The 14,699-nt window shown below is 37.9% G+C and overlaps 1 protein-coding gene across 1 annotated transcript; it reads left to right on the top strand.

The window, feature by feature from the left end:
• Positions 1-1,058: 1,058 nt before the first annotated feature.
• On the top strand, positions 1,059-12,896 carry skor2 (SKI family transcriptional corepressor 2). The gene is made up of 9 exons (XM_020636929.2): positions 1,059-1,290; positions 3,061-5,069; positions 5,626-5,689; positions 6,182-6,259; positions 8,451-8,516; positions 8,682-8,780; positions 9,027-9,094; positions 10,206-10,268; positions 11,226-12,896. Exons 2-8 carry the CDS (start codon positions 3,090-3,092, stop codon positions 10,260-10,262), a joined length of 2,412 nt encoding a protein of 803 aa, XP_020492585.1. The 5' UTR covers positions 1,059-1,290; positions 3,061-3,089; the 3' UTR covers positions 10,263-10,268; positions 11,226-12,896.
• The last annotated feature ends 1,803 nt before the right edge of the window (positions 12,897-14,699 follow it).

The following is a 14,699-nucleotide window of genomic DNA, read 5'->3' as shown; positions in this document are numbered from 1 at the left end:
TTTACCATCCTCAAGACGTTTGCTGATGCTTGTGGAACTGCTAATATCTGGGTTATAGACTTCATATTTAGGTCTGTACCTTCATATCTGTAATTCGCTTGTATATTTAAGTGCCAAAAGTAAATGAGCAACAGAAGTACCATGTCTGTCTTAAGAGATTTGCCAAGGTGTTTAGCTAGAAATCCGTGGTACAATTTTGTTTAAAAGAAGCAGATTTTATGCTGCAAGTTTTGAAGGCCCTCTTCAGTTGAATGATCGCTGTATTATAAACTATTTGATTATAAATGTTAGCTTTACTGACCCTCACTTAACCTAGGCTACATATCACGTACTGATGATAGGTAAGCATATCCCTATTGCAGATCCACGATTAGGAACAACTAACAACAAAAAAAAAAAAAAAAACCTGTCTTGGATGTGGGAATCAGCTGTACAGAAACTGGTGCTCCCCTTCTTTGCTTATTTCAGTGTTCCCTAAACTATCAAATACCAAACAGCCTATTTCCGATCATTTACCTCATTCCCACTTCACCTCGCACGCACCCCCAAGTAGGCTACGTGAAGCCCACCAATAGACGTCGATGTGATGACGACAGCTTTACTTGTATGACTTGTTGTAGCTGTCTCCAATGCAAAGTTTATTTAAAACAAACACATTTCATTAGAGCACACATAGGACCAAAGTGATAAACTAGCAAAATCGATGCTTTGAGTTTGTTTAGTCGTCATTTGTTGTTGCAGACTAAGAGTGCGATGCTCTGACACTTCAGGAGAGACAATTCCTGCACGCGCGTCTGCTGCAAGCCGGTAGCCCAATCAACGCTCGTGCATAGTTTGACTTTGTCAATTTGCGTGCAGATGGACTGAGAGAATACTGAGAGTGGAGCAGAGCAGAAGAGCGTGTTGGCTTGTGTATCATTGTGTATTTCATGACTGGTGGGCTGAGCTCGCGCTACACGCCAGTCAAGCCGAAAAGCGCGTGGTGGGAGGGAGAGGAGGGGGGGGGGGGGGGGATTAAGACGGCGCGTGCTGTCTCTGAAAGGCGAATAAAACCGGCACGAGCGTCGCAGTTTACTCACATCTCACAAGCAGCTCAGTCGACAGTTGGAGGGAAAGTCTCGGTGCCAGTCGCATGTGATTCAGTGAAGTTGTCTTGTTTTGGCTTTGTCATGTATGACAAAAATGAGTTTTGAAAAGCTCTGTAGAACAAGTCCATTTTTCGCGTAGGGGGATATTTTTTTTTTTTTTTTGACGCTGTTACAGTTTGGGGATTGCTCTCGGGAGTTCAAGGTAAGGGGCTATCTGACCATATTTAATGTAAGGATAGTAAAATGTAGTAAAGTGATGTTTGTTAACTTAAAAGGTGGTGCATACATGAATCTAGAATTGCTGAAGTCTAATTAAGTTACTGTTGTTGTTGTTGTTTTAGTTGTTGTTGTTGTTGTTGTAGTAGGCTAGAAGTAGTGTCACATTTCTGTTGCTTTACAGACACACTTACACCGATTTTTCTCCCTTTAATATTATTCTGTGGATAAGTTGAACAGAAGACAAACGCGTCATTTTGCAAGGCCAAAATTGTAAATCTTTGGCTTTAAATTTTAAATTCCATTAGTTTTTTATTATTTCAGTCAGGCCCATTTAAACTCCTTAGTTAAACTTTAGTTGCCTATTTGCAGTTGTTCCCGCGTATTCATTGTTATTAGTCCGTAACTACCTTATAATTAATTATTCCGATTCAAAACGCTTTGTTCTGAACAATATTCAGAAAATTAAAGTATCTTTTCATCAATGCAATTACTAAATAATTGGTTTAAAAACAATCAGAAGCTAATGCTCAGTTTCGGAAATGATTGAAACACTGAAATAGGCAATTCCATGTTTTTAAAAGTTCTGTTTTTGTGTAGGCTATTGTAAGATGAAATGGGATTCATGAAATATGCCTATTACTTCCAGAAATTGTCATCTACCTAATAAAGTCTATTTGCAAGTAATAAATAAGACTATTTACGGTACTAAAATGAATGCGCTTTGTATTGCAAATCAATATATTGCCCACAAGTGCCATTTGCCATTTCCAATTCCAGCAACAAAAATATATATGTATTAAATATATATATTTATATGTGTGTGTGTGTGTGTGTGTGTGTGTGTGTGTGTGCCTAAATGAAATGACACTATGAATCGTTGAAGGTTTTGGAAGAAAGTGTGGCTCTGAATTGTACCAAAACCTCGAAGTAAGCCAACTCCCTTTGGGAAATGTGACTAACAAACTGCAGTCAGTTGTTGCACTAACACTGCTTTAAAACGTTGCCTGTACTGAATGTTTTTCCTTTTATCTCGTAGTCATGGAGAAACTTACACACTTTTTAAGATTTACGTTTTTATGTCAATGCATTGTATTTGAAACATTAATTTGTACATAAACGTTTCAGGAAGAATTTAACTAAAATTGTACTGCTAGTGCTTATATTTTAGAAAGTATGTTTCCATTTGCTTTCTTACTTTATTTACCGGGCAACTTCATTTACTACGTGCAGACAAACACTCCCATTACTTTTGAGCTATAAATGGAAAGACAAATACATAAAACAAAGGCTTTCATTTTGGGAAAACTGATTAATTGACCTATGTTCCTTATTTAATATTTTAATGAAAAATTCATGATTAAAAAAAACAGTTGTATTTGTTATTGTTGTCTTAATAGAGCAATGACAATTTGGAATCTTAAATTCGTTTTTCCTCCTTAATAATATTCAAAAAGGATGACAGAAACTGCATGTTGCTGTCATCCTTGAAATATTGAATTTGAATTTACAATGTAGTAATTTTCTCAAAAGGAAAAATGTGGACATTTTGGTTTTTATAAAGTTGAAATGAAATGCATTTTATTTAAATGATATTTCATTTCATTATGGACTTTGTTCTTTTTTACTTTCTAAATTCCAATCATCAATAAAGTATTATCAGCCAAACAATTCTGATGTTTTTAGGACAGAGGGATTGGGGTGTGTGTGAAACAAGTCAACACATGTAAATCTTTTTTTCTTTGATTTCATGCAGGACATTCTTCAAACGGGTTTCCTCCAAGCATGGACAAAACCCATCTGTCAAATCCTAATGACATCATAATGACAAGCTCAACTGGCCCCTACCGGCAGGAACCCCTGACTCCTCCTAGACCCACCCATCTCCACTCAACATCCTCTTCATCAACCTCTCCATCCTCCTCCTCCTCACCTCTCAAGCCAAACCAGGTTGGCCAGGTCATCCTGTATGGTGTTCCAATCGTTTCGCTGGTCATTGACAACAACGAGAGACTTTGCCTGGCACAAATATCCAACACACTTCTTAAGAACTACAGTTATAATGAGATTCATAATCGTCGGGTGGCGCTGGGCATCACATGTGTCCAGTGCACTCCAGTTCAGTTGGAGATTCTTCGTCGGGCTGGTGCTATGCCGATCTCATCACGGCGCTGTGGTATGATCACCAAGCGTGAAGCTGAGCGCCTCTGCAAGTCCTTCCTGGGAGAGAATGCACCGCCCAAACTGCCTGACAACTTTGCCTTTGACGTGTCCCATGAGTGTGCCTGGGGTTGCCGTGGCAACTTCATCCCAGCACGCTACAACAGCTCAAGGGCTAAATGCATCAAGTGCTCTTTCTGCAACATGTACTTTTCCCCAAATAAGTTCATTTTCCATTCCCACCGCACACCAGATGCCAAGTACACCCAGCCTGACGCTGCTAACTTTAACTCATGGCGACGACACCTCAAGCTCAGTGACAAACACCCACCTGATGAATTAATTTACGCATGGGAAGATGTGAAAGCTATGTTCAATGGAGGCAGCCGAAAGAGAGCACTACCATCTTCAGCCCACTGTTCCTCCATGGGTTCTATGAAGACTCTTCCAGGTTCAGTGGTGCCTCACATGCTTGGAGCTGACTTGGGTGCTCAGAAAAGAGGCCGCTATGAAGAGGAGGACGATCTGGATGGAGACAGTCTTTCCCCTCGCAAAACACCACGCAGTTACCCCGTCATCCCTGTCCCAAGCAAAAGCTTTGGCATGTTGCAGAAGTTCCCTCCCACGTCTCTCTTCCCTTCGCCTTACTCCTTCCCAGCATTTGGCCTCTGTCAGCAGAAAAAAGATGACAGTGATGTTACAGGTGGGCAGAAAGGAGCAGGGTTATCAGGTCTTTTGTGGCCTGGCCGCAAAGACACATTTTATCCTCCTCTCTGCATGTTTTGGCCACCACGAGCGGCAGGAGGAATCCCTGTTCCCACCTACCTCCAGCCTCAGCCCAGTGCCCTGTCCTCCTTGGCAGACAGCTCCTCTCTCAGGCAGGCCTTTTTGGATCTTTCAGACCCAAGCCAGCCTGGAACTGGCAACAGTGGAAACAGTGTTGGCACAACCATGGCTCCCAACAGGGAGACTACAACACCCAGATCTGGGTTGTTTGACCAGGATTGTACAGCAGTTATCTCTGACCTTCGCCCTGTGGGTTCAGAAGGCTGGCTCAAACTCCTGGACACCCCAAACCTCCAATCCCGGAAGTCTAGCTACAGCTCAGCCTTCCGTCCTGTCATTAAGGATGCTGAGAGCATCGCCAAGCTCCATAGCAATGCTGGAGGAGTCGCTGGGATAACAGACGAAGAATTTGGGGTTGTGGTTACCAGTACAGATCGCCACCAACAACTGTCACCCAGCAGCAGCTGTAGTTACGGAAGTGAAAGTGGAGTTGATGGAGGGGAAGAGGGAGTGGAGAGTGAGGAGGAGGGGGAGGTTGATGTGGAGTCATCAAAGCAGGATGAAGAAGATGAGGACGGGAGTTGCACAAACAGGCCTCCACAAACTAAAATAAATCTGTACCTCCCTGTAGTAAGCAACAATCCTGGTGCGGAAAGGGGGAAGGAGAGGGGAAGTGGCGCTGTGTATCCCAGCAACTCCCCTTCCTCCTCCTTGGACCCCATCCAGCAAGAGTCCCTTAGCCCGCCTGCTTCCCCTCCTGCTGGCCTGCCTCTCTCCAGCTCCACCCCTCCTAACAGAGAGGACCCGTCTTACAAAAACGTAAATATCCCCCCAAGCCACATAAGCTAATTATTATTTAAATGTTGCTGCATTCAGGCATGTGATGTGATCTGCATTAGCAGATTGATAGGATGGTATCTCCCTGTTGAAATTGAAATACTCACCCCACTCTGATAATAAGCCCAGTTGAATGTTTAAAAGCCATGGTGGGTTTGTTCTGTGTCTGTCACCCCAGCCTGTAATGGCAACTGTAATCTTTGAACTATCAACTTCCACATTAAACAGCCATCAGAGACAGAAGTAGAGGAGGAGGGTTTTAAAAAGAACTAGTTAAATCATCCATTAAATGTCAACTGCATTTAGTTGCTTTCAGACACAGACAGAGATGAAGATCTTTACCACAGACTCCAAATTTCAATGTTACAAATGAGAATCCTACTTTTGGCTGAGGGAAAACCAGATCAGGCAGTGAATTAAATTAGCAAAAAAAAAAAGAACTATATTTTGTATTAGTCTGTATTTAATCAAAACTAATGAAAAATTTTAAAAAATAAACGTATGAATTAAATTCTAACCAAGTTTATGTTGTCCACAGGTTCCCAAAAATAGAGATGAAGGACTTCCTGTGTACGCAGCCAAAGACAACTCAAGCCTTTCTGGTAAGCGATTATAAGTGTTTGCATGGTTAGCTTGAGATGATACATTATCTTTAAACCTGCAAGGTTTTTTCAAGGACTTTATTACATCAAATATTTGAACATGCTTTTACACAGTTTCAATAAACAGCACTAGACAGTTTATTCCATCAACCTGTTACACATTATCTGTTATATGAAATTTCTGAGTCACTTGTATTATAGCACTTTGTTTCATTATGTGTCTCATTGACTGGTTTTATAGCTTCTATGTGTTTCTGCAAGACTTGAATTCCTGTGATGTGTCATTTGCTCCTCTCATCTCACACTCTGACCCTTTCATTGAGGAATATTACTTGTGTGAGTTTTGTGGTACTGTGCTTATGAGCACATAAAGGCAGACCCCATGCACACACCTAGTTACCTCCATGTGTCTGGATAACCAGCTCAACCAATGGGCCTTACTGAAACTCTTCCTGTCTTACCTTCTTGTTTGTCTGACTTGTCTTTCCTCAGATGAAAACAAGGAGCAGAATAGTTTCTTTGTACAAGAGAGTGATACATTGGCACCGGACTATTGGAGAGAAACAGCAGGTATAAAATACTTACCTATGGTTTTTCTTTTGGAGAACAACAACATCATCAATTAGAAGTTTAAATTTAAACATTGAATTAAATAGAAAAAGCAAATACTATCTGCAAATGATGCTATTGATTATAAGTAGAAGTTAGCTAATTAGAACTGCAATCTAAGATGTATACATTTAATTCATTTTTTGTTTGATTTTAAAACTATAATAATTGTGTGAAGGTTAATGAAAACTGAACATGTTTTATATAATCTGTTTTATATAAACTTATGCTGTTGCAATTCAGCACACATAGTGTAGTTGGACGTTCAGTTTTTTTTATTTAAGAAAAAGTCCAAAAATGAAACAAACAATACTTACTAAAAAAACACAGAGATATTACTGTATTTCACATAGATGTTAACTTCTTTGCACAAATTAGACTCAAAACACTTAAAGCAGTGAGGGAAAACTCTTCAGTCTCCTTCCACCTCAATCTCCTCCCCCTTTCAAACAGTGAGGTAAGGGATTCATAAACACAAAGAGACATGAAACAGCAGAGGGAAGCTGCTGCTACCACAACTCTGGCTCAGCTGCGACATTGTTGCCAAGGCTGTTACTCTTAGGGGGGCTGTTATAGTTCAACAAGAAAACATCAGCTCAGAGATAAGCAGCCATGCTGGCAATCTCAATCCTAGACCCATATCGCCGCCGACATAATTGCCTTTTTTTTCTTCCTCAGAGCAAAAAAGCCTTTACCGTTTGAAAAAGATCACAGCTTATTGCCTTTTTATATCTGTCAGGAAGACATTAAAAGTGCTTTATGACATCTGTGCCAACATTTATATCAACCCCCCTCTCCCTCAACCCCTACACACACGCACCATAATGATCCCTGCACATAATGTATAATGTATTTCGAAAAATTACACGAAACAAATTAAATGAGACCACCTTACCCCTGATTGCCAAACGTCTCCCTGGGCGGTGGGAAGCTCTACGTGATTAGAAGGCCTGATTCCTCTGAGGCCCACCAGCCCCCCTCCACTGTCTTTAAACTTTCCCTCTGTTTCTAGGGAGAAAAAATAATCTAATTTTCCATTTATGTAATGCAAACCGCCTTGGCTTTGACTATTCACGGTTAATTGACTGTCAAACGAGGTTGTTATCCTCAGGCACTGTCTGCAAATTTGCTTGTCAAATGAGACATAGAGAGGAAAGGAACAGAGAGAGGAGAGGGGGAAAGATGAGAAGACAGGAGTAGAGACCTATCTGCTCTAAATGAGAGAGAGAAGCTTATAAGGATACTTATGGGAGCCAGGATATGAAATGCCTGAGAGAGGATACACATCAAGTTTAGTGGATCATTCATTTAAGGTGTATAAAGCCTCGTTGTCAAAACACAAACAATTGTGCTCAGATTCAGACAAAATAACAATGAAGACAGGTAACTCTGTAAACATAATTTGATAAAGATGTTTCAAAAAAACAAACAAATGGAAGATTGTAAATTTAAAAGCAACAAGTAAGTCCCGTTCAGTACTTACACAGACAGAGAAGACATAGTATGAAATGCAGTGTATATCTATTAGGCTACTGCCCTCACACAATTTCAAAGCCAGCGGTACTCTTCAAAATAGAAAAGCTTTTCTGACATTATAACCCAACAGTTTGTGAGCACAGTTACCAACAAGCATGTCATTTATTGCATAATTGGTTTCCTAAAACACAATCTTTTGGTACAGGCCTTCACTTTAGTTTTAAAGATAGAAAACGTCTCTCTTTTTAACTCAAATTTCAGAGTGCATATAGTATTTATTTGGTTTGCTTTTTTCATTTTGATTTAAAGTTACATGAAATGACATCAAACAAGACTTAACACATTAGAGAGGTGGCACAGTAAAGGTCTCCATCCAAAAATCTATCAAATTGTTACTACAAACATACACTGACACCTATAGGCCAAATGGTGAATAACAGTACTCAGTGGTGATAAAAAAAGGCTTTAACTTTCAATGTGCAAGAGCATGCAATAAAAATAAACTCCTTAGAGACCAGTCAATGACACGGACATCATTCTCAGATGTGTGTGGCATATGGAATATGATGTCTGAGGCTGGGGAAGAATAGAATTAAACATTAACTTTTCTTAGTACAAAATGTTACTGATGTGTTATATGTCTAACATCAAGTGCATATCTGTCTGTTTTTTTAAGGGGATAGAAACCAAGGTGCTTCCCCCCCTGTTCAACTAAAGAAGGATTTTGAAAGCATGGAGAAAGGTAAAAAATAATTTCACAGCTTGATCAACCGTTACAGATATAAATTGGCCAGACTTGAGGAATCAAAGTAAACACAAACAGGGTGCAAAATACATTTTCAGTTTAGACTTTTTACAGACAAATTATTTTCATCTGCCTTTCTCATCGTCCTTTCTACTCCTTTAGAGGAGCTTCAGAAGGTTCTGCTGGAGCAGATCGACTTCAGGAGGAGACTTGAGCAAGAGTTTCAGGCTCTGAAGGGCACATCTCCATTTCCTGTCTTCCGTGAGTAACTATTTCCTCAACTCAACCACCCTTTTGTATTATGAAGCAAAACTTTTCCTTCTCTGTCTTTTTCTCAGATTTTTCTTTTTCAGGACCTGTAGCTTTCTTTTTTCTCCTCTCTCTCTCTTATCTTTCTCTTCCCCCTGATTTCCTTAGTCCCCTTTATCCTTTTTTACCTGTCTTTTATAGCTGTACTTGATCACAGATAATCTGCTTAGGCTAAGAATACATTTTGCATTATTTCAGATAATTTCCAAGATCAGATGAAACGAGAGCTTGCCTACAGAGAAGAGATGGTCCAACAATTACAGATGGTAAGATCACTAATAAGAACTAATACATCACTGCTGAACATTGATGGACAATTATTAAGCTTCCCTGCCTTCAAATGACAAAAGAACATACACATACAGATATTATTATTGGTTGTGGTGATAAGAGGACATGTCATTTCGACTTGGGCACTGTTCAGTCAATAGTCACAAATCTTAAACATTAAGGGGGGGGGGGGTATATGACAATAACAGTCAGATTTACTCAAACAACTGAAAGACTTTAAACAATAAAATCTTAAGCCACATCCTAAAAATAAAACATAAATTCAGATTAAATATTCAATAGATTTCAATTAGCCACTTTGTTGTTGCTTATATTGTAGGTCCATTAAAAGCAGTCAGAGACAGAGTTTGTCTTTCAAGGGTGAGCAGTTCCTCTGCCGCTGTCTGCCAGTTTCTGTCAATATCAATCAGCAGAGCAGCTGGCAGAAGATGTTTGTCTTTTTGCTTTCTGACACATGTAATAATTGTACACTTTTCTGTGCTCAGTGCACCCAATACACTCAACTCATTCTGCATTCATTTAGCCACAAAGGCTGATGAATGAATAGGCACTTAAGCTTGTTTTTAACTATTCAAGTACAGAATAAGTGTAGGTACCTATATAAAAATTGAAAGGAGAAAAATGTGCCTAGATCCAACAGATGGATATGTTTAGAGTAATAACATTTATTTCAAAAACACTTTAAACTTAATGTGAACTGAATTACAGATTTATAGACTAACGTACTTTTTAACATCAAAAGTATAACTGTAAAATTCTCTTAATATTTATAGTTATTTTTTTCTCCTTATAAAAAATCAAGTATTTTTTTGACGTTTATTATTAGTGGAATAACTCTTTAAATTCTCACATACTCACAGACACATTTTTTGAAATTCAGAGTGAGGAGTCATTTTGCAAATAATGTTTGTATCAAGGCAGATGTTTCACACCCCAAAACCAGACAAAGTGTTGGAAATAAGTGTTAAATCTTCATAGTAAAGTTTTTTACTATCCTTTACTGTATTGAACTATAAAGTATTAAAAAAAACTTTAATCTATAAATGTCTGGATCTTGTCTTTGATTTTTCTATCTATGTCTTTCAGATACCCTACGCAAACATAATCAGAAAAGAAAAGATCAGCTCCCATCTCAACAAGTAAATAAAGGTGACTGTTAATAAGAATTTTAAATAATGCAAATTTTCAAAAGGACATTTTTAAAGCTGAACCACACAAGTTTCATGAAACTGTAATTAAGACTAGTTTTCTATGACTCTGTGTAAGCATTTTCTGTGTACACATTTTGTTAAGTACATGTTTTCTGATGTGATTTCATACGATTGTACTTGTATAACTGGAGTGTCAATAAACATTTTGACTATTAAATCTCAGTAGTCAATTATAAAACTCAGTGACTTATAGTATTAACCTCCTTAAAATGTATTTATAGGCTACTTATCTTGTAAACTACAACACCCCAATAGCTGAAGTGTAAATCATGTTTGGTCATAAGAAACAGTCTCTGGACTCATTGAAACAGCGCAGAATAATAATGATGTATCCGTCTTTAAAAAAACTTTTATGCCAATGATTTAAGTGGGGAAAAAAACATAGCAACAATAAGGTTGAGGTTTTCGCCAGTTAAAAGGAAGTTTTTCCTTGCCACTGTTACTTTTTTAAATGTTTCCAAGTGCTGTGCTCATGGTGGATTAATGTTGGGTCTATCACTTCAATCATCACTTGTCACTTTATCTTGCCATTCACTGCACATAATGTCTAATTGCCCTCTTAGCCGTATTGTACTTTTCTATACTTGTACTTTTACCGATTTTTATTTATATTTGTCTTATCTATTCTGTTTACATTTTTTATTTTGCATGAGCTTCTTCTACTGTCTTTGTGCTATTGCAACGCCCCAATTTCCCCTCTTGGGATCAATAAAGTATTATCCTATCCTATCCTATCTTATCTTTGTAAATAATGTAACAGAGAGTAAGGTCTAACCTGTTCTTTTTGTAAAGTCTCTTGAGATAACATTGGCTATGAATTGGCACTATACAAATAAACAATGAACTGAATTGAATTGAATAAAATATTTAATCTTTTCTTTTCTTTTCTTCACAGGCCGTAGAGTCAGTAGAGTCCCATGTAAAAGACAACACTGCCTGGATTTCCATGAATGACTGAAGAATACAAAAAAACTCATGGAAACTGATGAAACAATACTGACATAATCAGACAGGCATCTGGCACTATACAGTAATGATCTAAATTTCTTAACTTACCCAACCTCTGTTAAAAGCCCTACATTTAAACTCTGTGTGATGAGGAAACATTTGGACTACAATGACAGAAATTTTATACTTGTTTCCATTTTCCCTAAACTGGAGACACATATTGACTCCAACTCTTTCTTCATTGCTGTGCTGGCTGTCCGACTTCAAACTTAACCAAAATAGGAACAAAGAAAGCAAACACAACTGTTTTTGTGTGAATATCAGAGCTGTAAGCTACCGCCAGGAAGCAGTTGTAGACTTTGTCACAAAACTCTGAACTTTGCAAACTCCTTAAAGGTGAGAAACAACAAGAGATTCATAAATAACTTAAAAGCTGTGTTATTAGCCAAGACTCTGGCCACTGCTGAACAAAATGTACATACGCCAAACTAATGAACTTCACATGATAATTGTTGCTCTTGTTATCATTGTTGTTACCAAGGCATCACCGAACTGGACCCTAAAAAGAAACAAAACATTTGTTAACAGGCATCAGTTGATCCCAAAGGGATTCTCCTCTATTATGTAGTTTGGTTTGTTGACCAAAACAGACACAAAGCAACACAAATAATTTTTACTACTGATTATTAGTTTAAAAAAAAAGAAAAGATCAGTCGTTGGTGGTGACTTAAAGCACCCCAGTGTGGTCCATTAGATGACCCTTAGTAAGTATGCCAGATGAAGAACAAAACAAAAGGGAAAAGTCATGATTTTTGTTTTAAACCTAAAGATGCAGTACTTAAACAGGATGTTATCACAGATTTTTCTTGAATGTTTTATGCAAAATTAGCACTAGCAGATCAGTTAATGAAAGTTTAGAGCAAAAATCTCAAATACAGTATTACATCGACTGCATGTAATTGTACAATTATATGAAAACCTGGAGAATTCAAAGCACCCCAACATCCACCCAGATTGTCAACATACAGGCATTGCCTACCCAGAAGAAGGGTAGTCATGCCTTCAGCTGAATGTGGTTTGGATGTCATCAGATGGTATATAGTGCAAACAGCGTTTTAAACCCCGTCCTTCATACTAGTTTGCTCTAAGTGTGTTTGGGATGTGGGAAGCAAAAGACAGAAGTTTTGGAGTTTGCTGCAAACCTACTTGTAAATGATTTTACCTGACTGTATAAAATATCATATGTGAGAATACTGAACCTTATGATCAGATTATATATGTGTTTGTTTGTTTGTTTGTTTGTTTTTTTGCTCATTCATTTGTTTATTTATTAAAGGATCATTCCCATGACCCCGATTATGAAAAAATATTATAATGTTAAAACAAAACCAACCTGACATGATGATGATGACGATGATGATGATGGAGCTAATGATGATAGTGCAACAAGCATATATCAAAAGAATACATTGAAATGGCTGAATGGATGAAGACAAATGTTATCATTGTTAACTGTTGATGCAGATGTATTGGAAAATGTTCCTGTAGTTTCTCTACTATTTATGGTATATTAAAAGTCTATACAACAGCCGGAATGTGGATTCATACCAAGGCCTTTTTTGATGCTCTTTCAAATGAAACAGATTTTTTTAAAGGTGTTTTTAAAGGAATTTTTGACTGAATTCAGACTTAAGCTACATTTACATTAAACCAAATGTTTGTAAACAAGCAACCTATAGGCTACAACCAAGGGTTGAATAGGCTGCATGTCGTTGCTGTTAAAGGAAAGATAGAAACAATGTTCCATCACAAAGATATTAATGCGAAATTTATCAAAACTTTACGAGCTGTGACGTAGTAGCTGAATAACCCCTTGATTACATGGTGAAGGGTGCGTAGGCTATGCTCTAATGCCAGCTGGCAAGCTGACAATGACAAAACAAATATATAAATAAACATTAGGATATGACCAAAGTAAAATAATTTGGTGATATTGTTCACAAGAGAAAAAACGGGATATGGATTTATTAATTAAAAGGTTCTTTTACTGAGGTTTTTCAGGTCCCCTGCTTCTTTTGCACTACCATTGCCACCTGTTTACTTTATCTGCATCTCTGGGAGTGGAGAAAGAAGCCGTGGGAGAATCAGACTTTGCCAGCATGGCGGTTACACTGTATTCACTTCACCACACTGCAGTTCTTTGCACTAATGCAATCGTTGTGTTGCACGAGGAAAGGTTTCTCTGCAAGAGTACATTTTATGCCATGTGTTATTATAGCCTACGACTAACACTAGATTGTTTTAACAAAAACTGCAAATACCAAGCTGAAAGCTGTGAGGTTGTACATATACAACCTGCCTGTGACTTGTAACATAAACGTAACTCAAATGTTTATATCTTTAGGGGAACAAAATACGTTATGTGTGTGTGTGTGTTGGGGGGGGGGGGTGCTTTATGAAAATATTGTTTTACAAGCCTAGAGGCTAATGTTACTTAAGAGGAAATTAATGGGGAAAACTGCATGTCTCGTATGCTCTGTTCAGTCGGATGGGGCGCTGACCAGAGAGTTAGAGGTTTTGGGGACGATCCAAGAATTACAGCCCAGGTCCTCAATCTAATCCGCTCAGTCCGAACTGTCATGAGAGGTCAGAAATCTGTTTTCTTATGTCAACAGAAATTAAAGATTCCAAACATAAGGGACATGTTTATTTATTATGTCATATTTTGTAAGAATGAGTAGGCTTGTCCTTTGAAAATGTCAGACAGTGATGAAACATGAATGAACACCGTCATTTTTGTAGTATTAGTAGTATTTTTCTGCTTTTTAAAGGGTAAACAAACTTTTCAATGGAGTCCCTTTTTAGATTTAATTTACTATATCGCCCTTTCTGAACATGAAATACATACTTTTTTATTATTAATAAAATTCATCATATATTCACAATTGGTAATGATATCAATAAGTAACCAGAAGTCTCTAATTCCATGTCTAATAATTAATTAATCTAAAATTGTGCAATTTATTCACTGATTTATTTTCTCTCTTTTTGATTTCCACAGTGCCTTTAATGATAGTGAATTCTGGGTGGGGGTGGCAGGTGTGGGATATATGGGGCGAAGTCTTTTCTTCGCCCCCCTCAATTCCATTTGTCTTTGTTTATTTGTATACTCTCTGTGTTGTGGTAATCCAGGGGAGAGAGACATATTTCATTCCATTTCAGTCATTGCTTCCAATTGATGTAGAAAATGCTCCGTTATGTGTTAGTCTGTATAAGAATTTGGTTAAACAAGTAAACCCCAAGAGTGTCCAATTTTGGAATATAACTTAAAATGGTGTGTCTTTGTATTATTATGTTTTACTTTAGAGGTTCTATTAAATGAAAATTTGATTACTTTAACTAAGGAATGAGACTGCGGCAT

Source organism: Labrus bergylta, chromosome 17, assembly GCF_963930695.1.
Source record: "Labrus bergylta chromosome 17, fLabBer1.1, whole genome shotgun sequence".
NCBI lineage: Eukaryota > Metazoa > Chordata > Actinopteri > Labriformes > Labridae > Labrus > Labrus bergylta.
Note: the sequence above shows the minus strand (reverse complement) of the source record. Positions and strands in the feature narration are given on the sequence as shown.

What these genes read in the sequence shown, in the direction of transcription:
- skor2 (XM_020636929.2), top strand. Translation starts at nt 3,090, where the DNA reads ATGGACAAAACCCATCTGTCAAATCCTAATGACATCATAATGACAAGC. An exon ending in CTATTGGAGAGAAACAGCAG is followed by an intron (nt 6,260 to 8,450) that starts GTATAAAATACT and finishes TGTTTTTTTAAG; the next exon opens with GGGATAGAAACCAAGGTGCT. An exon ending in TTTTGAAAGCATGGAGAAAG is followed by an intron (nt 8,517 to 8,681) that starts GTAAAAAATAAT and finishes CTACTCCTTTAG; the next exon opens with AGGAGCTTCAGAAGGTTCTG.